The sequence below is a fragment of the Neovison vison genome, chromosome 1 (genome assembly GCF_020171115.1).
Source record: "Neovison vison isolate M4711 chromosome 1, ASM_NN_V1, whole genome shotgun sequence".
Classification (NCBI taxonomy): domain Eukaryota; kingdom Metazoa; phylum Chordata; class Mammalia; order Carnivora; family Mustelidae; genus Neogale; species Neogale vison.
The window spans coordinates 275,303,665-275,326,719 of NC_058091.1; the positions used below are offsets into that span (position 1 = coordinate 275,303,665).

A 23,055-nucleotide genomic window follows, 5' to 3' on the forward strand; every position below is an offset into this window, starting at 1 on the left:
TAGAGGCTGGGGAGAGACACAGGCCAACTGTACCCCAGGGCCAGCCCCGACCGCTTCCTCCATTCCTCCTGGACTCTCTTTCCTCCAGAGACACAGTCCTATCCGTTCAGGGCCACTGTCCCCGGGTGGGGCTGATGGCCAACCCTGAGCGCTGACGCAGGCGGGGCCTCTTCAGAGGAAGGCATGCCTCTCCCCGTATGGCACAAAGGCCCCAGCTGTCTGAGCGCGAGTGGCCCGCAGCTGCGGAGACCCACAGCCCCTCCAGACTTCCACCAACCGGGACTCAGCACCGCTGTGTGCCAGGCCCCCCCAAGACTCTCTGGGCAGACAACACAGAATGGAAGCCTCTGTCTGGCTCAGAGATGGCCCTGCATGTGCCTGGAAGCCACTGCGACTGGGGCCGGACTCTACTTGCCCAAGGCCTGTGGCTGCTCGGCCTCACCGCTGGGGTCCCACAGAAAACCTTCTAAATGGCCGTTCCACTGAGTGCGCCCCCTGTGCCAGGCACTGCGCGGAGCTCCTCATGGTCATTATCTCCCTGAGCTCACACGGCCGTCGGAGGTTAGCACTGTGTTCCTTCCCACTTGGGAGATGAGGAACCGGAGGCTTAGGGAGAAGTCCCACATTCCATGTCACATGCCTCCTAAGTGGCAGAGGTGAGATTTGGCCTCAGACCCACACTGTTGATCTGGGCAAGAGGATGGACACTGTGTCCTTTAAACATATTAAAGGAAATAAGATTATGGATCTCGAGGAGGAGACCCAGGGACTATAAGCAAAGCTTTCGGACCCTAAGAAGGGCTGTGTGGCTCCAAAGGGTGCTCGGGAAAGCAGCAGGGGAAAGGCCGGAAGGACAGATTTCAGGTTAACCTCTAGGTCTTTCTGTCTGAACTGCCTGAAGGTGCAGGGGGTGGACACCCATCACTGGTGTGTGTGTGTGTGTGTGTGTGTGTGTGTATCTGTGTGGTGTGTGCGCACGCACACACAAGCCACAGCTGGGCCCGAGGCCAGTCTGCTGCAGAGAAGGGAGTACTGCATGACCCGAGGGGCTCCCCAGCCACAGAGGCTGTGACTCCAGGCAGGGTCTGGGGCTGGGCAGGAGCAGAACTGGAGGGGCTGTCCTCCTGGCCCCTGGCTGGGGGAGGGTCTCTAGTAAGACCCTCTGAGGCTCTGGAGGCTTCTGGGTGAGAAGACTATGTTCAGTCAACAGGCATTTTTTTTTTTTAAGATTTTATTTATTCATTTGACAGACAGAGATCACAAGTAGGCAGAGAGGCAGGCAGAGAGAGAGAGGAGGAAGCAGGCTCCCTGCCAAGCAGAGAGCCCGATGCGGGGCTCGATCCCAGGATCCGGGATCATGACCTGAGCTGAAGGCAGAGGCTTTAACCCACTGAGCCACCCAGGCGCCCCTCAACAGGCATTTATTGAGCACCTACTATGTTCCAGGCAGTGCAGTGGTCTGATCTCAGTGGTGGCAGGAGGTCTCGGAGGCCCCCTCTACCAGCTCACTCCTCTGCCCCACCCCTTGCAGGAGCCCACGTGCAGCTTTCCGACGAGCCACTCTTCACACCTGTGCTGGTCACCTGCATGTCCATCATGGCCTTGTTGCTGCTGCTGCTCCTACTGCTTTTTTACAAGTACAAGCAGGTGAGCCTGGGCGGGGCCGGGATGGGGGTGACCCGAGTGAGTCAGACCCTGGGACGCTGCCACCAGGTTGCAAGGATTCACCCTGTGGTCCCTGAGAACCCACTCGTTCTGTCAGCCATTCAGCCAACAGCTCCTCAGTGGGTGTCTTCTCTATGCCAACGCGGGTGGCTGGGTGCTGAATGAGCCTAAACTTGGAGGCTCGGAGGCTCTTCCCTCGTGGGGTTCACTGTCTAGAGCAGGAGATGGTTACACGTCCAACAACCAGAAAAGTGAGGGTGCAGAGGAAAAGATGCAATGGGAGGAGGGATGGATTGTTCCAGGAGAGCGTGAACATGGGGTCCTGTCCCCGCTGGGGGACATAAGCACACAGAGAAGGCATCATTGGGCCAGACCCGTGGGTCCCTGCAGGTGGTGGGTGGTCTAGTGGAGGAGGAAGGCTTAGCCATCATCACCCACCTCATTAGTTACTACTCATCGAAGCTGCCACTGATGGCCCATTGACATGTGGTGCACTGCCTGTCACTGAGTTCAGAGTTGGTGATGGCAACTTTAGGGGCATTTTCGTGAAGCCTGTTACATCCTCTCGCTGAATGCCCTCGACAGTCACAGCATGTGGATAGCATCACTAACCCCATTTTACAGAGGTGGAAGCTGAGATTCTGAAAGGGAGAAGCAGCTGCCCTCTTCGAGTGGCAGAGGCTGGGTTTTTAAGAAGCCGAATTTGTAGCCATTATGTGAAACACTGACTCATCTTATCTTACCCGCACAACCTGGAGGCAGGAACTGTAGCAGTCAGTATTTTCTAGTACGGAAACTGAGGGCTGGCAAGGGGGAAGAACTGGCCCAAGGGTCCCCGGTGCCTCCCCACATGACAGCCCGAGGCTTCTGCCACCCTGCCTCACTGCCGTCCTACATGAAAGATGGTGTCCGTTGTCCCTGGTGGAAAAGGGAGCCCATTTGGAGAAGGTGGTAGGCACAGGCAGGACAGATCTGGGAGAATGGGGGTGCAGCAAGGGGAGACGAGACTTAGGGCAAAAGTATCTCTGGGGGAGAGGGCACTGTGTGCAAAGGGGAGGGTTGGGGGGACTAAAAGAGTTCCAGAAATATTGGTGCCTGGAAGAGAAGGCAGGCTGGGGGGTCCAAGGACTTGGGCCCATCCTGTAGGTTCAGAGCCATCAGTGGGTTTGAACAAAGGAGCAGTGTGATTTAGGGGTGAATAACCCACCTTGTGGGCCTCCTCCTCTGCATTTTCTCTTCTGCACCCCTGCCTTGGGGGTTTTACTATCAGTAGAGGACTAAGACACTGTGGATGGGATGTAGGGGCCCATAGGGGTGGCTCTCATGTTCGCGCCAGCACCCAGCATGGAGAGGCAGCTCTGAAGGCAGACTCCAGGAAACAAAGGTCCTGGGATCTGGGTCCAGCTCTGAAACTGTCTTGCCATGCGACCTTGGCTGATTCACTGCCCACTCTGGTCCTCAGTTTCCCTACCTGTCCGCCTCTGGTTTAAGAGCCAGGGGTTGGGAATTGGACAGATGTGGGTCCTGCCTCTGCCAGTCTCCAGCTATTGTAACTCTGGCAAATTGGGGGGGGGTTCTCTGCCTCTATTTCTCCATCTGTGAAATGGGTTTAATATGAGAGGCCAACCTGCCAGGCTGTCAGGATTCAGCGACAGACCGCATGGAGGGGATTTAGCAGGGTGCTGGATACAGTGCTCAGGGATGACCCTGCATGCCCTTGGCCCAGGAGAAAGCTGACTATAGGGAACCTGAGTTAGCTCACGCTTCTTGGGATTGTAGGAGTGTCTGAGGTTGGCACCTCCTTGACCACACACTCACAGTGGTTGCCCGGCCTCGCTCACCCACCCCTGTGGACAGGTCTTAACTCACTCTTATGAGTTCCTTCTCTGAGCAGTTTCTTCCTTTTATGGAACAGAAAACTGCCCCCCCAGTGCCCCACAGAGCTGTGGCCTCAGCCCAGGACAGTTCTGCCGAGATTCTGGAGAAGGCCCAGTTCCCTCTCCAGCCCCTTCTACCTTTAGGTGCCCAGCCCCCTTGGCCAATTTTGGTTTGGGGACACCTTACCTTCTCTCCATGGGACCATTTTTGGAACATGTAGTCCCAGCCACCTCATTTCCCATCCAGGAAATGTAACTGTCCCCTGAACCCATCGAAGGCCAAGAAAAGGAGGGCATCTCATGGGACGAGACCTTGAAGGGTCAAGATGGTAATGCCCTTACCTCTGGGCCCTCCAGCCAATTTCTTTCTGCTGTGCCTCGTGGGGCTCTGAGCTTTGCCTCTGCCCTGGGGACTCTGTCTGGCCCGTCCTCACTGCCTAAACCTTCAGTGAGGGGTGGCTCTGGTGGGGGGAGGGGTTGGTTCTGCCTCAGAGCTGAGTCATCGCCTTTCTGGCCCCCAGAGAGACCACAAGGGGGGCCGAGGGGGGAGGAGAAAAGGGCAGGAGTCAGCAGGCTGGAAGGAGGAAGGACGCAAGTAGGAAAGGATGAGGTAGGGAGGCACAAAGGCTGGGATTCTGGAGTCAGAACTGAGCTCTGGGGCTTGGAGGCTGACCGGGGCCAGACGGGAGGCCCCCCAGGTTTTCCAGCAGGAAGTATTGAGGTGGCTACTTCCCTAAGAGAGAACATCTAGCAGCCCAGAACCATCAGGCCTAGATGGGGAGGGTCACAGGACTGGGACGTCTCCCTGCCCATCTCAGTCACCAAGGGGAAGTGGGGTGAGCCTGGGCTTGTCCTAAGGAGTGAGATGACGCACACTGAGGGTGCTGCCCGGCACCCTGCTCACCAGGGGTGCTCAGGGAGCACTCCCTCCTATCCTGACAACTACTTCCATTAGGAAACCTGGCCAAAGTGGCCCATCCCAAGTTCCCTGCAAGGGCTGTCCTTCAGAGGAGACCCCTCCAGGTAGAAGCCCTGGGTAGCCAAGGTGGTACAGAAGCAGAGCTGCTGGCTATCTTCCAGGAAGGGGCAGGGATGCCCGAGGCACAGGGGGAGGCAGGAGAGAGCTGTGTGTTCCTGTGGGTAGAGTCTGGGATTCAGAGACCTGAGATCCAACCAGATAACCTCTTCCTCCTTTGACAACCCCCTTTCCCCCCACCTTACCCCAGTATCCTCTGCCTGGCTGGGGGAGGGGGGCGGCGCTGGGGAGGGGACTGACTCAGGCCCAGCTGCAGGAGCCAGAAGAAGGAGAAGTGGTGAGAAGAAAAACAGCTTTGGCCACAGAAGCCCCTGGAGATGGAAGTTGCTTAGAGGGGTCAAAGAATCCCCTCCTGGCTTTCTCTCCATGTTTAGGGTCGGGAAGGGATCCACACGTGGGGCTTGAATCCTCTGTGATTCACAAGGTTCCTCCTTTGGTCCCACTTCAGACTCTTCCTCCCAAGCCACGGCATGGATGTTCTTAGGTTTACCTGCAGCCTCCCTCCTGAGTCAGAACCCAGAAGTTCTTCCTTGTGTCTAACTACAGTCTCCTCTTTCAAGTTCCGGAAGTTCTTCCCTATGGCTCTTTGGAGTCTTTCTCCTAATCCCATGCAACTGGCAGCCACAGGCCGCCTCCCTCCCCAACACCCTCTTGCACACCCGTTAGGTCCCCCAGGCTGGGTGCCCAGAGAAGGAGCCCAGCTGCTAAGCACAGCCCAGCTGGTCCCTGTCCCCTAGGACGGACCGGAAAGAGTGGGACTGCTGACCCAAGGCTTCAGTGTCCTCCACCACCCGGGCCCAGCTTCCACTTTCCACCTAAAGTCCATCTTCCATCAGCACTTCTCATGGGCACCCCCTGGCGTGATGCCCCCAAGCAGCTGCCATCCCTGGCAGGAAAGAGCGAGGCAGCTGCTCTCCTCCCTCCCTGCATCTGGCTGTGCCCCCTCCCTCTCCCTTGACAACATAAAGTCCGAAGTATCCCTCACCTGCGTCGCACCCTCAAGGGCTTCTCTCTGCAGTTAGGAGGGAATCCACTCACCTATCCCAGCGCTCAAGACTTTCCTGTCTCTGGAACATCTGCACCTCCTTCAAGCCCCTCACCCCTGGGGAAACTTCCTTCCGGTCCCTCAGACTTGCCAGGACTCAGCCCACCTGCAGGGCTCTGCATCTGGTCTTCAGGAGCCTGCAAAGAGCTTCCTCCATCAGTCATCTGGCTGCCTTCTCCTCACCTCCTCAGGGGCCTTCCCTGACCTACCTTCAGTTGCACCTGGTGCTCTCTGTCCCACTACCTGGCTTTACTATCTTATGGCACTGTCGGAAAATGTCCGACCCATGTGTGTATGTGAGTTGAATGCCTGTCTTAGCCCCTTGCCTGGGGGAAAGGGCTTTACGTTTGTCTTCTTTAGCTCTGAATCCATGGTGTTTGGCACAAATAGGAATTCGTTGAAATATTTGTCTGAAAATATTATTCAGCCTTAAAAAGGAAAGAAATTCTGACACATGGATGAACCCTGAAGACATTAGGCTGAGGGAAATAAGCCAGTCACAAAAGGACACATACTGCCTGATTGGAATTAAGTGAGGTACCTAGAGTCATTGGATTCGGGAAGCGAGTGACCAGGGGCTCAGGGGAGGTAGGAAAGGGGAATCACTTAATGAGGACGGAGTTCCAGTTTTGCAAGATGGAAAGCATTGTGGAGGCTGGTGACACAACCATGTGAATGAATACTTCTGAGTGGTACACTCAGAAATGGTTGAGATGGTAAATTGCATGTTGTGTGTATCTAACCACACCCTGAAAACAAAACCAGACTGTATTTGGAGTGGAGGATGGATGGGTGGAGAGATGGAAATGTCCCCCCTGCCGGGTCAGAAATTACCAAGTTATCAGGGCTGGCAGGGTTCTCGGAGGTGATCCTGCCCCCCACCGTCTTTCAGTACACAGGTAGGGAAACCAAGGCTTGCAGGAGGGACGGTCACATGGTGAGGCCAAGCCAGGCAAGGACAGGCCACCCCGCCTCCTCCCACATGCCTCAGTCCTCCCACACCCCTGCCCTTGGGGGTCAGGGATGAGATACCAGGTCTGCCTGCGGGCAGCTGACATATGCTCCCCCCCCATCTCCCCACTTCCCTCTACAGAAGCCCAAGTACCAGGTGCGCTGGAAGATCATCGAGAGCTACGAGGGCAACAGCTACACCTTCATTGACCCCACCCAGCTGCCCTACAACGAGAAGTGGGAGTTTCCCCGCAACAACCTGCAGTTTGGTGAGACTGGATCCTAGCACACCCCCGTGCCCCCCCGCCCCCCCGCCATGGGGTCAGCATGCGCTGTAGGGAGCCTGTGGGCCCTTAGACAAAGGGCTCTTTGTCACCAGGGACCTAAGGAGACTGTGTGTGTGTGTGTGTGTTTGTGTGTGTGTGGCAGGGAAGACTCTCGGAGCCGGTGCCTTTGGGAAGGTGGTGGAGGCCACAGCCTTTGGTCTGGGCACGGAAGATGCTGTCCTGAAGGTGGCCGTGAAGATGCTCAAGTGTGAGTGAGGGGAGGGGGCTTTGGGAACTGCGGGGAGTGGGGAGGAGGCGGTTTCTGCTGGGGGAGGGCCTCCTGGTCATCACAAGAGCCACCACCCACATTTTTGGCCTGGGATAGGACCTGGGACTGAGGGCAAGGACTCTTGGCTTCTTTTGTGAGCTCCAGCCTCCCCCTGGTTCCTGGGTGTGGAGGGGCTTCTGACGGAGCCCCAGAGAGGCTGGGGCGCACAGAGGCCACCCTGGGCCACAGTCTGGCCACAGCTTGGTTTCCTGCCCCTAGAGAGCAGCTCAGGGACGGGCCATCTCTCCTCTCTCCCTAACTCCTATCTGTGTGTCTGAATTTTTTCTTTTCTCTCATTTGGTCACTAATCACTTTGGGGCACTGGGTGTGCCCTGCTTGCTCTCCTGGGTGTCTGTCTGTGTGGCTCTCTATGCCCTGCCCTCTCCCCATCTATGGGACCTGTGGTTCCCTCTTCCAGCCACGGCTCATGCAGACGAGAAGGAGGCCCTCATGTCAGAGCTGAAGATCATGAGTCACCTGGGCCAGCACGAGAACATAGTCAACCTTCTGGGAGCCTGCACTCACGGAGGTGAGGGGTCCTGGCAGGCATTGGGTCCCATGGTCTTAGAGCCTCTTGGGTGTCTGAGGGCCCAGGGCCACCTGACTCCATCTTCTTCCCACCTGCTCTAAGTGATGGCAGGGTCTCTACCTCAGCATTCCTCAAATTCCTAGACCAGGTGCCTGGTTTGGTCAGAAGCTGCTTATGACTGAGGGAAAGTTCTATGAGCTCTGTTCGATGGTTCTCAAAACTTGGTGGATGTCCGAGTCAGCCAGAGAGGGGTATAAGAGTGCAGTTCTCCGGGCTCTGCTGCCGGGAGTCTGGTTCTGGGGGTCTGGAGTGAAGCTTCTACTCAGAGACACTTGGACACTCATGACAGGGTCCGCAGAGGTGCCCCAGGGCCTGTCAGGACTCCCAGTCTGTCCCATTCTCTTCTGTAGCAGCCTTGACCCATATGGAACTGCCACAGATTTCCTTCAAAGAAGGAATTCTTGGGCTACAGTTTTTTGAGATTCCTCTGCTTTAGACAGATGGAATTACTGAGGCACAGAAAGCCGAAAAAGCTGCTCATAGACAATCAGGATTAGAACTCAGGGCTCCTGAGTCCCATTTCAGAAGGCCATAGCACCCCACCCCATGTGTCTGTCCACTTGGGGCAGTGGGCTAAGAAGTGCACTTACCCCACGGTCCTGGCTGCTTTAGGCCCTGTTCTGGTCATCACTGAGTACTGTTGCTATGGAGACCTGCTCAACTTCCTGCGAAGGAAGGCCGAGGCCATGCTGGGACCCAGCCTGAGTGTGGGCCAGGACCCCGAGGCAGGCGCTGGCTACAAGAACATCCACCTGGAGAAGAAATATGTCCGCAGGTAGGACCCTGGCAAAGGACAGGAAGGAGGCTGGGACTGGAGGACGGGGGGGAGGGGGCCTGTGTCTGTCTGTGAAGCTAACTCAGGCTTGGGTGGCCATGTGACTCTCACATTCCCATCTCTGCCATGGGGAATAGTCACCCCAGCTTAGATGGGCCAACTCGGTTTTTCTACTACTTATTCCTATCATCCAACAAATATTTGGGCAGTTTGGGCAACTAGGAGTATGAGGCAAAGATGGGCAGCTCACAGTCTGGTGGAGACAGGCGTTAGTTAATGCAATCATCACTTTTTTTTTTTTTTTTAAAGATTTTAATTATTTATTTGACAGACAGAGATCACAGGTAGGCAGAGAGGCAGACAGAGAGAGGAAGGGAAGCAGGCTCCCTGCTGAGCAGAGAGCCCGATGAGGGGCTCCATCCCAGGACCCCAGGATCATGACCTGAGCCGAAGGCAGAGGCTTTAACCCACTGAGCCACCCAGCACCCCAATGAAATCATCACTTTAATGTACATAAAAGATCAACCAAGATCCTTTCAGCGCTCTAGCCAGAGATGGGGAGAGCTTGAAGGCAAACCGCCCTGTTTTTCCCACACGCTCAGGCTGTCAGGGGCTGCACAGCACCAAGACAGAGTCTGGGGATGGGGATAAAACAGGGTGACTGTGGCCAGGCCCCTGATCTACTTGGGCCTTGGTTTCCCAGGGTGAGCCATCGGGGGATTGAACCTCTCAGAGTCTTTCCTACTCTGTCATTCTGTAATGCTGTGATTCCTGGAAGCCACCCTTGAGGCAGATGGACAAAGCCACACAGGGAACCAGAGAGAGGAAGTGGCCAGTTTCGTGTCACACATGAGTCAGGGGCAGAGGCGGAGCCCACACTAGAACACGGCTCCCTTGACTCCTGGCCTGGTACTCACCTAAGCCTCCTGGCTGTCCTAAAGTCTCAGTGCTGGGGCATGTGGGGCCTCAGGGCGAAGCTGCTGAGACAGGATCAGAACAAAAAGGGTATACACGGGGCCCCTGTCTCAGCTACTGTCAGCTGCCAAGCCTGGGGAGGCAAAAGGGGAAGGAGGCCATTTCATTCCATCTGGTATCCTCGAAGATGAGGGCTGAGCAGGATCTGCTTCCTCTTCTATTCTCTGCCGCCCCTCTGAGAGGGCAGCTCACACTGGGCCTCTGCAGGCTGGAATCTCAGGCCAGGCAAATCAAAATGAGAACTGAAGTAAACTATTAACTTCTGATCTTCTAATGTACAGGTGGGGAAAGCCTTCAGTGACGTGACCTCAAGGGCACACGGCATGTGAACCAATCCTGCCAGTTGGTTCCCAGGCTACATTAATGGAAGTAGAGTTTCTAAACCAAGGGAGGGGATAGTTTTTGCCATGGTCAAAGCATAAGTGGGCCACCTCCTTCTCTTTCTGGGAACACTAGAGTATGGGCATTGTCGAGGCGCACATCTCCATCACAGAGGGGATCGAGGAGGGGGGAGTCCAGAAATCATACCTAGTTGCATTATTAGAAGCAGCAGTGGTTATTCAATGTAGAGAAGTGCTTTCTCCAACCGTGACCCAAAGAGTGAGCTCAAAGGCATCACCTGAGAGCTGTTAGAAATGCAGGAGCTCAGGCCACCAGACCTGCTGCGTCAGAATCAGCATTTCAGTAAGACCCCCCCACCCCAGGTGGATTATGTGCTCGTGAATTAATTTAAGAAGCACTCCTCCAGACCAGTGGCCTTCACCCAGGCTGCACACTGGAATCACCTGGAGAGCTTTCCAAGTGTGACCGGCCGGGTTTTGCCCCTAATTTCTGAGGTGGTCTGGGCACAGGGAGAGTTGACAGCTCCCCAGGTGACTGAATGTGAAGCCAGCCATGAGAGCCACTGTCCAGAGAAGGGAGCCTAGAGTATGCTCAAATCCCTGCAGGGCTGCTATGGGAAAAGCGAGCCTCATTCTGTGGCCCTTGAGGACAGAGCGAGGACCAGCAGGAGGAAAATCTCAGGGGCAGAGCGGCATTAGGAACAGTGAAGAACTTTCTAACAGGCAGAGAGCTCACGAATTGTGAGCTTCCTCCCTGGATGGCCAAGCAGAGATCAATGATCACACGCACAGAATGTGGCAGGGGATTCCCTGTCAGAAACGGATGTTTGAGTGGACCTTGACATCCCCGTCCTTCCCTGCCGATTGAAGAGGCCATGGGGAGCCAGTGGCCAAGGCCTGAGCTGGGCAATGTAGCAACAGGTTCTCACCCATCCCCCAACCTTTCTCCTGTATAGGGACAGCGGCTTCTCCAGCCAGGGTGTAGATACCTATGTGGAGATGAGGCCTGTCTCTACTTCTTCTTCAAATGACTCCTTCTCTGAACAAGGTAAGGAAGTACTGGGATGCAGGTGGGGGAGAGGCAGAGGAGAAAGGCGACTGGGGGATGGGCAGAGAGGGGCAGGGGTGTGCTGGGGCTGCCATGACTCTTCTCCCCACACCAGACATGGACAAGGAGGATGGGCGACCATTGGAGCTGCGGGACCTGCTCCACTTCTCGAGCCAGGTGGCCCAGGGCATGGCCTTCCTTGCTTCCAAGAACGTGAGTTGTAAACTGGGTCTGAGTGTGGTCACCCAGGGTGACCAGGAGGCAGCTGACCGCCCACCGCCACCACCACCGCCACCCCGCTGTGAGGCTGGATGATTGAGGACAAGGGCAGGAAAGGGGGTATATGACGGAGCCAAGGCGGAGCCAGAGTGCCACACAGCCTCTAGGAGTGCGCAAGAGAAACCCACGGCTGAGTGCTCCTCCACGGTGGGACAGTGGGAGCCCCCAGCCTGAGCAGACCCGTTTCCCTGGTGTGTAGCAAATGGAGGACCCCATTTCCAAGAACAGGCTTTATTCCTTCAGTTTTGGTTAACAGTGTGAACAAGACAACCATTGCGTCCCTTTGTGAAGGCCCTGGTCTTATGGGGCTGATAAAGGAAGCTCCCTGAGTTGTGAAAGGATAAGACGTGCGCAACACACTCAACCCACGAAGGTCCCAGTGAGTGGGAGCTGCGACCGTGCCCCTTACAGATTTGGGGGTCCAGAGTTTGATCGTTGGCTCTGCCCTTTGCTGCGTGACTTTGAGCAACTACAGCAATTCTCTGAGCCTTGGTTTCTGTACCTATAAAAATGGGCAAAATCACAGGATTGTCTTGAGGGCAAAACAGGGTTGCGATGTGTGCAGATACTTTGAGAAGAGCCTGGCATGGCAGGGTCCTGGAGGTGGCAGCTGCCATTATTGGTAACTGGTGGGGGGCGGGTCCAGAGGCTGTTCCCAGCACCAGGGCTCATTGCTTCTTGCCCAAGCAGATTGCCTCGCTGTAAGTCAGCGGCCGTTGCTCAGGGCCGGAGGGCCGCAGTGACAGTGGTTCTTAAACATTGAACTGTCTGGCCACATTGAATTTCCTCAGACCTGGGTCTTGGTAGGTGGGGACAGGAGCCAGAGTAGAGGACCAAAACGGATGCCAATTCCCTCAGTGAGGAGCCCAAGGCCTTCTAGGGCCCTGGCTGTTCCCCTGGCACCTCAGGCTCAAGCTGGGGAGGGGCTGAGACTAACCCGCAAGTGCTTCCCTTCAGTGCATCCACCGGGACGTGGCAGCCCGAAATGTCCTGCTGACCAGTGGGCGTGTGGCCAAGATTGGGGACTTTGGGCTGGCCAGGGACATCATGAATGACTCCAACTACATTGTCAAGGGCAATGTGAGTGCTGGGGAGGGTGGGCCGGGCTGGGGAGGGGGCAATGAGCCAGGGTCCGAGGTGACCGGGGTCTGCTGTGCCAGGCCCGCCTGCCCGTGAAGTGGATGGCTCCAGAGAGCATCTTCGATTGTGTCTACACGGTTCAGAGTGACGTCTGGTCCTACGGCATCCTGCTCTGGGAAATCTTCTCGCTCGGTAAGCTGCCGGCCCCAGGCTCAATCATGTTCGGTTACCACAGTGTCCTATGCATTGTGGAGGATGCCAGTCAAGGAACTTGGTGCCCAGGGCAAAGGCTGGTGAAATGACGGGCAAAGCATCTGACAACGAAGCAGTGCAGCTCTTGTGTGGGCTGGGCTGACGGTCCACTCTGTTGGGCATTCCGTCCGGGCTCTTCCCTCCTCTGCCTGCCGGAGCAGTTGCTGCTTCCTTGAATGGTTTTCTCTCCTAACGTGCATATCCCACTTCTGGAGCACTAAGCACAGGGACTTGTGCTAAGCCTTTCATCAAGTTCCTCTGACCTCTTATTCCAAAGCCTGTGCTGGAATTCTCTGTGGGGTCTGGTGAGGCCTGCGTGAAGGCTCCCCAGTTCCACTGAAGCCTATGCCCTTTGTAACTCTTCACAGCCCAGTCTCACCAAGATGCACGTGGGTATGGGGGCAGGTGAAGGTGAGCACTGAGCATGGTCTCCTACATGATCTTGGCCTTTGCAGGGCTGAACCCCTACCCTGGCATCCTGGTGAACAGCAAGTTCTATAAACTGGTGAAGGATGGATACCAAATGGCCCAGCCTGCGTTCGCCCCAAAGAACATGTAAGTGAAGGCCCCCAGGGAGGGAAGAGGACACCTCAGACTTTGGCTGAAGGGGATGGAAGTGTGTGTATGAGCCCGGTCTCCCTGCCCAGTGTTCCAGGGCCAGGCTTTATCTCCCCCACAGTAGGCTAAACCAACCCCTTTTCCAAGTGAGTTCAGGGTTTCCACTGGTTTTCTAGGTAGCCTAGAAGATGTGCTCCGAGGTCTCTTAACTGGGATTGATCCTAACTCAGATGATAGATTTTTAAGTCAGACTCTCTTATTACGACCTTGGGGAAGGCTCCTGTCATTTCTTCTGTCCTGGCAGTCTGTGGTGCCGACCAGCCTGCCACCACAGCCCCTCCACCAACTCACTGCAGCCGGCCCATCACGAGCCGCCTCCCTACCGTCACCTTTGCACAGGCCGGCGGGCCATGATTCACCCACTGCACCTATCCCCTGCCACTCTCAGCACAGCCGCCCTCCATGCCCCGCGCTCACTGCTCGCAGGCTCGCCAGATCCATGGCCCCTGCAGCCCACGTGCCCTATTCACCTCTTGCTACAGCTGGCCACTCACTCATCTCTCAGTCCGCCTGGCAAACCTACCTGTAGGCAGCGAAAGTGCCCCTTCTTAGTTCTAGGAGTTGGGGAAAGAGAACATCTCTGAGCTTTTTCTCCTTTCAGTTGTCAAATGGGCAAGATGGAAATACCTTCCAAGGGCTACTGGGGAGATTAAATGAGACAATGCATGTCAAGGACTTAGCACAGTTCTTGTGTCAGGCTTGCTTCTCACTGGGCTTCAGGACCCAGACCCACAGGCAGCTTCTGTTCTGTCTCAGATACAGCATCATGCAGGCCTGCTGGGCCCTGGAGCCCACCCGCAGACCCACCTTCCAGCAGATCTGCTCCCTCCTCCAGGAGCAGGCCCCAGTGGACAGGAGAGCACCTGTGAGTGAGGCCGGCCTCAGGGTGGGTGGCTGGCTCCAGCAGGCCAGGCTGGGCCCAAGCCAGGACTGACCTCTCCTGGGCTCTCACACCCTCAGGACTACACCAATCTGCCCAGCAGCAGCAGCAGCGGCAGCGGCAGCAGCAGTGGCGGCAGTGGCAGTGGCAGTGGCGGCGGCAGCAGTAGTGAGCCAGAGAGCTCCAGTGAGAACCTGGCCTGCTGTGAGCAGGGGGATATCGCCCAGCCCCTGCTGCAACCCAACAACTACCAGTTCTGTTGAGGGGATGGCCAGGAAGCACTGCTTTCCCCTTCCTCCAAGCTTCAACTCCACCGTGGATGGGGCACCGCGGGGAGAACATACAGACTCTGCCCTTGGTCATTTCACTCAACAGCCTGGCCCAGCTCTGAAACTCAGGAATGTGAGATCCACAGGAGTGTGGGGAGGACCCCACCTCCAGGGCCTGGGCCATCACTGCCAGTCAGGGGCTAGGGCTGAGCCCCCCGCCCACTGTTCTCAATGCTATGGCCTTGTGTTCGCTATGCCAACTGGGAGAACCCCCAGCTCACTCTCTTAACCTTGTTCCCACTTACAGGAACCCCTTTTCCTACTCCCCACTATCTCACTGGAAATGGACCCGTGTTGTACCTCCCAACGTTGAAAAGCCCAGGCACTCAGAGCCGTGGCATGGCTCCTTTCTAAGAAGGAACTATACCTCTTAGTCCCCACCTTCTGGTCCCTATAGCCCCACCCACCCCAGATCTGGTCGCTACAATGAGCCAGGTGGCAGCTAAAGTTCGGGGTTCTGCCCAGTCCCCCCGTCACTCCAAGCTGGAAGGCAGGGGGCCCGTGTGGCTGGCCACACCAAGCAAGCAGCATGCATGCCACCAAGCTGACTCCCTGTAACTAACAGTCGCCCTGCGGGATGTCTCAGTCATTAAACTAACAGCATTAACACAGCTGGCTTCCAGTTCTCTGTGCCACTCGGGGGCCTGTGGATTCCCTGGGACCTCTTCCATCCTCCTTCATGTTGAGTGACCAACTCAACACCTGGGGTGCCACCACGCTGTACCCCACACAATGAGCATGGAATTGACTCTTGCTTCACCAAAACAGATAATTTAATAAATTTTATTCTTGGCAGGGGAAGAAGGAGGGAAAAAAGCCACCTACTCCACTCCTCTCAATAAATTAAATAACAACACGGCCAATTCCCGTGCCCTAAGCAAACCTCAGGCACTTGAGCCAGTCCCGCTGTTTCCTTATGGCCCAGTCTGCTTCCCCTTCACAGAAGGGAGTTTTTCCTACTGCCGCCAGGTTATGTCATGCCAACGGGCCACATCCCCTCTGTGGTGAGGGTCCAGGGCCCAGAAAGGATGTAGGGTGCAGCAGCAGTGGCCAGGGAAAGGAGGAAGGGGATCCTCTTCCTCAAAGCTCAGGGCAGAGAAGACAGTCCTGGAAGTAAGCTGTGGCTGTTTCTCCCCTCCTCAGCTTCCCCCCAATTTGGGTGCAGGAAGAGTAGGAGGGAAATGCATCCCTCCTCTGGGAAAATCAAGAGCCCAAAGGGACCCCTAGAGCTAACGAGGCCCCCAAGGCCCCAAGTCAAAGGCAACAGGCTAAGGAAGTCGTGTGGCTGCAGGGGCTGGAAAGAGCGTTCCCCAGGGGTGGGAAGAGATACCTCTGCAGCCTTCCCCCTCCCCCGTGCTGGATTCCACCTTTGCCTACCCCAGGACCTCCACCCTGACCTGCAGGAGGCCCCAGGGAAGCCACCAGCTACCAGCATTCCTTCAGCCTCCTTTCCCCTCTGTTGAACATACTAAGTCCCCAAGTAAGGAGTGTTCTGGTGCTTCTCCTGACCCCGGGCCCCACCGTGCTCAGGAAATGGAAGCTCTTTGGTCAGTCCCAGCATCAGAGGCCTCCCCAAAGGTGAACGCGCCGGCCGGTCCCCTGGATGGATCTGCCTTGGGCAAGGGCCTCACTATGGCTTGATGGTACAGTCCCTGTGCAAGAGCCTGGCTCAGACCGTCACTGCAGCCACCTCCTCTTCCTCACCCTCCTCCTCTGCCTCTGTCTTAATCTGAGCTACCCCGAGGCGGTAGAGGGTATCTCGGATGACCACCTCGCCAGGCTGGCAACTCTGTACAATGTCATGGATCTGCCGGTTGACAATCTCACGGCTGGTGAGGAAGTCCATGAGGCGGTTGTAGAGGTAATAGTGGGTGGCATTGTCAAAGGCAATGGGCCGCTGGCGGACACTGTTTGGTTTGCTGTCTGCGATGGAGGCCAGGATGGTTGTGTAGGGCGCCAACTCAGGGCACAGGGCTGAAGAGTGGTGTCCAGTACTGGGGTCACCAGGACTGGGCTGTGTGTCTACATGGACGATGTGACGTGTGGCAGTCTTGGTGACTGGGTGCTGGACAGAGTGCTCAGCCTCCATCATGTCCACTGTGTAATGCTGGTCCAAGAGTTCTGGGCAGGATACGCTCTGGAGGAGAGAGAAGAAACCAATCTGATATGAGGGATGACTAAGGTAGAAGCTGTGGCATGGGTGAAGTAAAGGAGGGGCTGTCAGCACCATTTACACCCTCACGTCACCAAATATGCTCACACCTCCTAGGGCAAGTCCCCTTCCTCTGTGCTTCCCTCTCCTCATGAAGACGGGGACAGTCACAGGGACCACCTCTCAGAACAGATGCTCGATTACCTGAGCTGCTACTGCTTACTGCCATATCTAGTCGACTCTGGCTGGGGCTACAAGGAGTGGGCAGCGGGGCTCTTGCTGAGGCTGCTGCCTTTCGGCAGTGCCAGGCACAAGCTCACACAGCCAGTGGGTCCCAGGAAAAGGCTGAGTGGTAACAATATTGTCCCCTTCTTTCTGTTGCCAGTCCTATCATCTCTTCCCAGAAAAGGGCACGTGGGTCTGGGAAGAATCACTGTCTCGTACAAAGCACCAAAATACACAGTACAAGGGCTCTGCCACTTACCTGCTGTGTGACACTGGCTAAGTCCATCTCCCCTCTCTGGACCATTACTTTTTACTAAATGGAGTTAGATACGGTGGTGTTTTCTAAGTCTCTGTGCCTCTAGGTCACACAGGTATGCCATGTAGTACATTCATGGAGAGACCCAAGACCTGACTGGTCCAGAACTTTGGTATACCAACGTGTATGAGGTCTCGCAAAGGCAGCAATTTCACAGGCTTATCTGGAAGGCAACCGCAAAATACCTGTTTGGGATACCCTAGGCACTCCTAAGTGACATGTTGGGGCCTCACACACACAGGGTTTGGTGAGTAAAACTGTGTGGAGGAAATGCTGGCTCAGAGCATCAAGACAAAATATTAGTGGAGACAAAGGATGCTGGAAACGGCTCCCAGAAGACCTTCCCAAACAACCAGGAGGTGAGACATGGTCTGAGAGATTTATTCCAGCTCTTCAGAAGGGAACTCACCACAGGTGGCTCTGTGGGGCTAGAGAAACAGCCCTGGTTCCTCCCCCACATCTGGTTGGTCAGCTCTGGGTAGCAGAGGTCAGCACACAGGGCCACTGGTGTGGCCATGTCTACCACATAAACAGGTGGCCAATGGCGAGAAGAGACCAGCAGATCCACATGGTCGCGGGCACTCTCGCCCCGCACAAGATACTTGGAGCCACAGATCACCTGAGCAGGAAGAAGAAAGTCACAGCAGAGGGTGAAGCAGCACACAGAGTTGAGTCTCCTTCCCACAAAAATGAAAAATCAGGTTTCATGACTAACGCCACAGCCATCCTTCCAGAGCCCATCACGTTCTGCTTCCCATTTCTGTCCCCAAATGAAGTCGCCAGCTCATGCGTCACTTCCTGAGAGAACATGGCTGGGAGTCTTTGACTGAGGCTGAGAGGCCCCATGAGCATCTACTCCAAACCCCACCCTCCACACTGCCATACCAAGCACCCTCTAGACCAGGGGCTCCGATTCCCAGCCCCACAGCACTGGCAGCTACAGCTGGTTAGAGACGGAGGTTCCTGGGCGCCACCCCAAATCCAAGGCACTAGCCTCTGGGGGTGGGGCATTCTGAGCAGCTCTATTTTGGGCAGCTCCCCACCAGACCTAGATACTCTGTGCAGATGGGAACCTCATGGGAACCTCAACGTAGACTAGTAAACACCTGCACTGACAGTGCTCCCAGGTGCCACTTTGTGGCTGGAGAGGCAGAGCTCTGTGTATAGTGGGAAATCCTGCATCAGCCGCCTCCTCCCTACCTTGACCCCCACCAGCCGTAGTTATCACCTCCTAGTAATACTGCTTGCCCATCACAGCCTGGAGGCTCTCTAACTCTCACAGCCCTTATGGTCAAGTGCTTCTCACAAGAGGGTCCCCAGTCATATGAACACAGTCCTCTGAACAGGCTCTGTTCTGCTAGGGCAAAGGCATCCAGTCTGTCCCTCAAACACAGCTTTGGTTGAAGAAGTTGAGAACTGGATTCTCTTTCGACAGCCAGTCGACACGCCCACTCTCGCACCTGAGAGAACTGAAGTTTCTGCTAGCAATCCCTCCCCCAGTTAGTACCCGTTCAGCAGGTTATCAACCCCAGTATCTTCCTGGGTCTGCTTTGTCATATAGGGCTCAGTCTTCCCAGTGCTACCCCAGTGCCTACCCTGTCCACGCTCCACGTGAAGGTGAAGGTGCTCTCCTTAAACCAAAATCAGAACTACATGCTCCCCAATTCCCACTCAGAACTGTCCAGTAGGCCACTTAGCATTCTCAGAGTGAAACCTAGACCACTACTGTGGCCTACAAAGCTCTACATGGTCTGCTCTCTGGTCCTCTGGAAGGTCCCAACCTTCCTCCTCTGGGCTCACCAGGCTTCCCCACTCAGGACTTAGTAGTCAGTCTTCCCTCTGTTGGAACATTCTTTCCAAAACTCATCACTGGGCTCAGACTTCCCTAGCTACCCCAGACAGCAGGTCCCTCTCAGTCGCCTTCTATCTCAGGGCTTTGTCTAGTTCCTTTAGAGCTAGCTCCCTAAGCTATGATGACTCTATCTCCCCTTTAACATGAGGTCAACTAGAGAAGAATGAATCTTCACTGCTCACCTCTGTACCCTCAATAGCTGACGCAGGGCCAGGATGTGAAAGGGTGCTTAACATTCACTGGTGATGACGCAGGTTCCCTTCCTAGTCCAAAGGGTGGCACCTGACCCATAAGAAGCTACCCCACAGGCTGCCCAGTGACCTAAGTGCCGGCTCCCACAGAATGAGCTGGATCAACCAGATAATCTGTGTGGGCAATCTGACATGGACAAATTCAGCCCAAGCTCCTCCTTACTAGCCCCTTACCTGATGGGGGCACACCTTGTAGATTTTACCCCCTGTGAGATGAGATGGGGGCTGTCTAGTTCTGGTTCCATTCTGTACAGATTCATAGAGGGCCAACAAGGAGAAGCAGAGCTGTTCCTGGAGCAGGACAAGATTAAATACAAAGCAGTAAATGGTAAGGGACCAGGCCTGGTGTGCAGCACCAAACGCTCACTTCAACACCCAAAGCAAAAGAAGAAAACTGTCAAGGCCAGTGTGTGCCTTGGCGCCTCACTAGCTTAACGTCCTCTAGGTACAGATGGCGATTTTGAGGACCTGAGAGGACCAGGTAGGTCCCAAGGAGAGGCAGCCAGAGCTATCAAGGTGCTACCCTGAGCCTAGCGGGTCTTCCTGCTTCTCACAGGGAAGAGGATGCTTCAAAGAGAAGCTAATATTTGAGTCTAAACTTGAAGCAAGCATGAAATTTCAGCAGGACTTTAGAATGAAGTGAATAATGTATGGATAATACCCACCCCCAGGATAGAAAGATGCTCATTCTCTAAGTGTCTGGAGAGGAGATAAACCACGCACTGCAAAGTGCCGTCCTTACAACATCGTTTGGTTATTTCCAATTTGTGAACCAGAAAAATGAGGCTGAGATGAAAGGTAGCTTAGCAAGGTCATGCCCAGTCATTGTGGGAGCCAGGACAGGACCCCAGAGTCTGGACCCATGACCTTCGCTAGAGGAACTGACTGGAGGGGAAGGACTCGCATAGCTATGGTGACCTGGCTGTGAACGATCTACCACACCCCTGACTGCTAGCACCTTGTGTCCAAAACAGGCACTGGTCACAGGTGGCTCCTGTCCTCACCCAGAAAGCAGGCCACCAGCCTGCTCCCTAAGTCCCTCTCTGCCCTGCCGCCCCCACCACTCACCTTGGAGTCTTCTGTCCCAAAGGGGATGCCACACTGCGTCAACAGGTGCCGCAGCTCCTCCTCACCGTAGGAGCCAATGTCCTCAAGCTTGCAGGCGCCCTCGTGAAGCAGCCTCACCAGGGCACTGCCATGGCCTGCAAGAGACGACCCTGCTGAAGGGAGGGCACTGCCACCAGACAGTACAACAGGGGGAGGCTGTCATGTGTGAGGATGAGGACCCGGGGATGAGGCCCAAGTCCAGGAAGTGGCGCAAGCAGGCTCTACCCTGAGCACTGCCCTACATGCTGAGGGTGGTGGACCGAGGCAGATCTTCTAACTTCTGCAGATATACGAAGTCTCTCACAACTGGCTTTCTGCCCCCTGAGTGTCTAGGGAGAGATCCAGCAAAGTGCCCTTGCAAAGGACCTCAAAATGGATAAGCTTTTACTCTTTTGAGGTTTTTCAGAACCAAGCTCTCAGAGGCTTGCCACAAGGGCAGCAACATGATGAGCAGGAGGTCTCATTCCAAAAACACTCTCTTTACACTGTATTCTTGAACCTGCATAAGCAACGGTGAGCTAGGTGGGAGTCTTAACAAAAACCAACTTCTGGGCCTTGAAACAGCAAGTATGAGATGGGCCCTCAGCATCTAATGTTAGGAAGCACTGTGTGAGAACCAATGGATCACAACATATTAAATATTTATAAAGTCAGCTCAGTGGTTCGATATCTCACCTCTCCATGAGCCTATCCCCACCCCGCTCTGCCACTGACACTGTCTAGCCATGGAAATGTTCCCGAGTCTGGACTGGGCTGTTTCCTGATCCAAGTCAGCCACCAGGTGCTCTTACCAGGTACTGGCTGCACATCCAGGTTTTTGTCCTTCTCAGTGTTGACGACCACAGCTCCTCTCATGAGTGGTGGGAAGAAGGGGGCAATAACAGAAGCATCAAACTTGGTGATAGGGATGCTGGCAGGGAAGGCCACCTGCTCAATCACCTCGGTCTCCATCGTGGCCCAAAAGTCCTCCACGTTTACCTCACTAGGGCCCAAGAACTCAGGCCAGGTGAACTAAAAGGTCAGGATAAAAAAAGATCAAACTGTAGGAACCATAAACTACTAGCAACACAAGAGCTCCCCTTCTTGATCCACTTGGGAACAACAAGGTGGGGGTTGGTGTCAGACAGCCATGCACTGCCAGGGCACCCAGACCCAATTCTGACATCTTAGTACATACCTGCCTTTGGCCACATTCCCCTCTCCCATACAACAGCTGTCCCCAATACCTGAACAGCCCTTAGTCCCTTCTGCACCTGCCTTTGTTCAAGCTCTTGCCTTGAGCCTCCAGGAAAGGGGAGCTACTGTAGCCGAAATCTGTCACGTGCTGCGACACTGTCTGATTAACTACTGCACAAGTCTGGGGGGCTGTATGAGGTGAGACCACTGCAGTAAAGGGCAGAATAAGAATGGGAACGAAAGTCTAGTTCCAAAGCCCAAGTCGTGTGTCCCCGCCAGTTTGTATGACGCCAGTGCATGCTATGAGTACACAGCACGAAAACGCCCACGACACTTCACAGCTACTGAGCCCACTCTCTCCACAAAACAAAGGGACAAGGAATGCCAACTGAGTGTGATGTGCTGTCTTTAGTCTAGAGGGTCCTCCTCTATACAGTTCTTGAGGGGAGAGGCCACCAAACTGTCTCCTTCTGGACAACTGCCAATTCGAGTTTCGTTCAGTAACTTCCTATTTCCTCTCACTAACCTCAGAACACCCTCTACCTGCTTCTCTGCCCACGCACCACACCACTCTGCACATGCACAAGGGAGAAAATGAATTAGACTCGATCTCTCAGAAGATATACCCAGTACCGCAGAAGAGGAGAGACAGGCACACCAAGAGTGAAGGACTTCTACTCCATTCTGTGAGTAAGAGCCTTGATCAGACAAGGCAGATGCCAGGCAGGACTAGGAGATGTGAGCTTTTGCAGGGGGGTGGGCCTCTCTTCACTTCTGAAAACCAAATGGGTCTCTGCAGCTAGATGTGTTTTTCAGTCAAGCACTGAGCACAGTGTAAGAACCCAGCATAGGTGGTAACGTGCTCAACGAGATTCTAGCTGGGTCACTGTTAACACTGCCATTAGGGGCGTCTGGGTGGCTCAGCTGGTTAAGCGCCTGCATTCAGCTCAGGTCATGATCCCAGAGTCCCGGGATCAAGTCCTGCACTGGGCTCTCTGCTCAGTGGGTAGTCTGCTTTTCCTTCTCTCTTTGCCTCCCTCTGCCTGCCACTCTGCCTGCTTGTGCTACCCCTCTCTTTGTCAAATAAAGAAATAAAATCTTAACAAAAACAAAAAACAAAAACCACCGCCATTAGATTACCATCAGACAAGGAGATCTGAATGAGTGTAGAAATGGCCTCTTGGTGAGATAACACACAAAAGCAAAATTATTATCGGTCATTTTATCTACAAAGAACATTTAGAAGACTCCAGAAAGCATTATACTTACTTTCATGTATCTTGTTATGCAACATCATCCTTTCAAATGGGATATGTGATCAAAATGTGTACTTTTTTTAAAATTGGGAAGAAAAGGAGATATATGTATTAAATCCCTCACAGGATCAGCTGGCCATGCCAAAATGCACCCAAGCTTTTCTCTCAAGGGCCCGCACCACCCCTGGTGGTGAACAGTTGAGCTGCAGGTCCAGTGCCTAAAGGGAGAGTTCATGTTCCAGTCCTCTCTGTCTCTGTGCTGGAGTTCAGGGTTGGAAAGCTCACTCCACTCCCCATGTTATTACTAGCATACCCATGGGGCACTCCATAGCTATGCACACAGACCACACTTCTCAGCATGACCACGGGAGAGAGTTCAGCAATCT

The 23,055-nt window shown here is 54.8% G+C and overlaps 2 protein-coding genes across 3 annotated transcripts in view; one reads left to right on the plus strand and one right to left on the minus strand.

The window, feature by feature from the left end:
* CSF1R (colony stimulating factor 1 receptor) overlaps positions 1 to 14,268 on the plus strand; it is a 28,964-nt gene extending 14,696 nt beyond the window's left edge. The window contains exons 10-21 of the mRNA XM_044231552.1: positions 1,532 to 1,647; positions 6,717 to 6,843; positions 7,004 to 7,108; positions 7,587 to 7,697; positions 8,370 to 8,532; positions 10,805 to 10,896; positions 11,012 to 11,109; positions 12,133 to 12,255; positions 12,336 to 12,447; positions 12,963 to 13,062; positions 13,882 to 13,990; positions 14,086 to 14,268. Coding sequence (XP_044087487.1) covers positions 1,532 to 1,647; positions 6,717 to 6,843; positions 7,004 to 7,108; positions 7,587 to 7,697; positions 8,370 to 8,532; positions 10,805 to 10,896; positions 11,012 to 11,109; positions 12,133 to 12,255; positions 12,336 to 12,447; positions 12,963 to 13,062; positions 13,882 to 13,990; positions 14,086 to 14,268 — 1,439 coding nt within the window. The remainder of the gene's footprint in view (positions 1 to 1,531; positions 1,648 to 6,716; positions 6,844 to 7,003; positions 7,109 to 7,586; positions 7,698 to 8,369; positions 8,533 to 10,804; positions 10,897 to 11,011; positions 11,110 to 12,132; positions 12,256 to 12,335; positions 12,448 to 12,962; positions 13,063 to 13,881; positions 13,991 to 14,085) is intronic.
* HMGXB3 (HMG-box containing 3) overlaps positions 14,175 to 23,055 on the minus strand; it is a 46,217-nt gene continuing 37,336 nt past the window's right edge. For both annotated transcript variants that reach the window (XM_044231537.1, XM_044231543.1), the window contains 5 exons: positions 21,029 to 21,248; positions 20,199 to 20,332; positions 19,305 to 19,421; positions 17,437 to 17,646; positions 14,175 to 16,471 (listed from right to left, as the gene is read on the minus strand). In XM_044231537.1, coding sequence (XP_044087472.1) covers positions 16,004 to 16,471; positions 17,437 to 17,646; positions 19,305 to 19,421; positions 20,199 to 20,332; positions 21,029 to 21,248 — 1,149 coding nt within the window. In that variant the 3' untranslated portion in view covers positions 14,175 to 16,003. The remainder of the gene's footprint in view (positions 16,472 to 17,436; positions 17,647 to 19,304; positions 19,422 to 20,198; positions 20,333 to 21,028; positions 21,249 to 23,055) is intronic.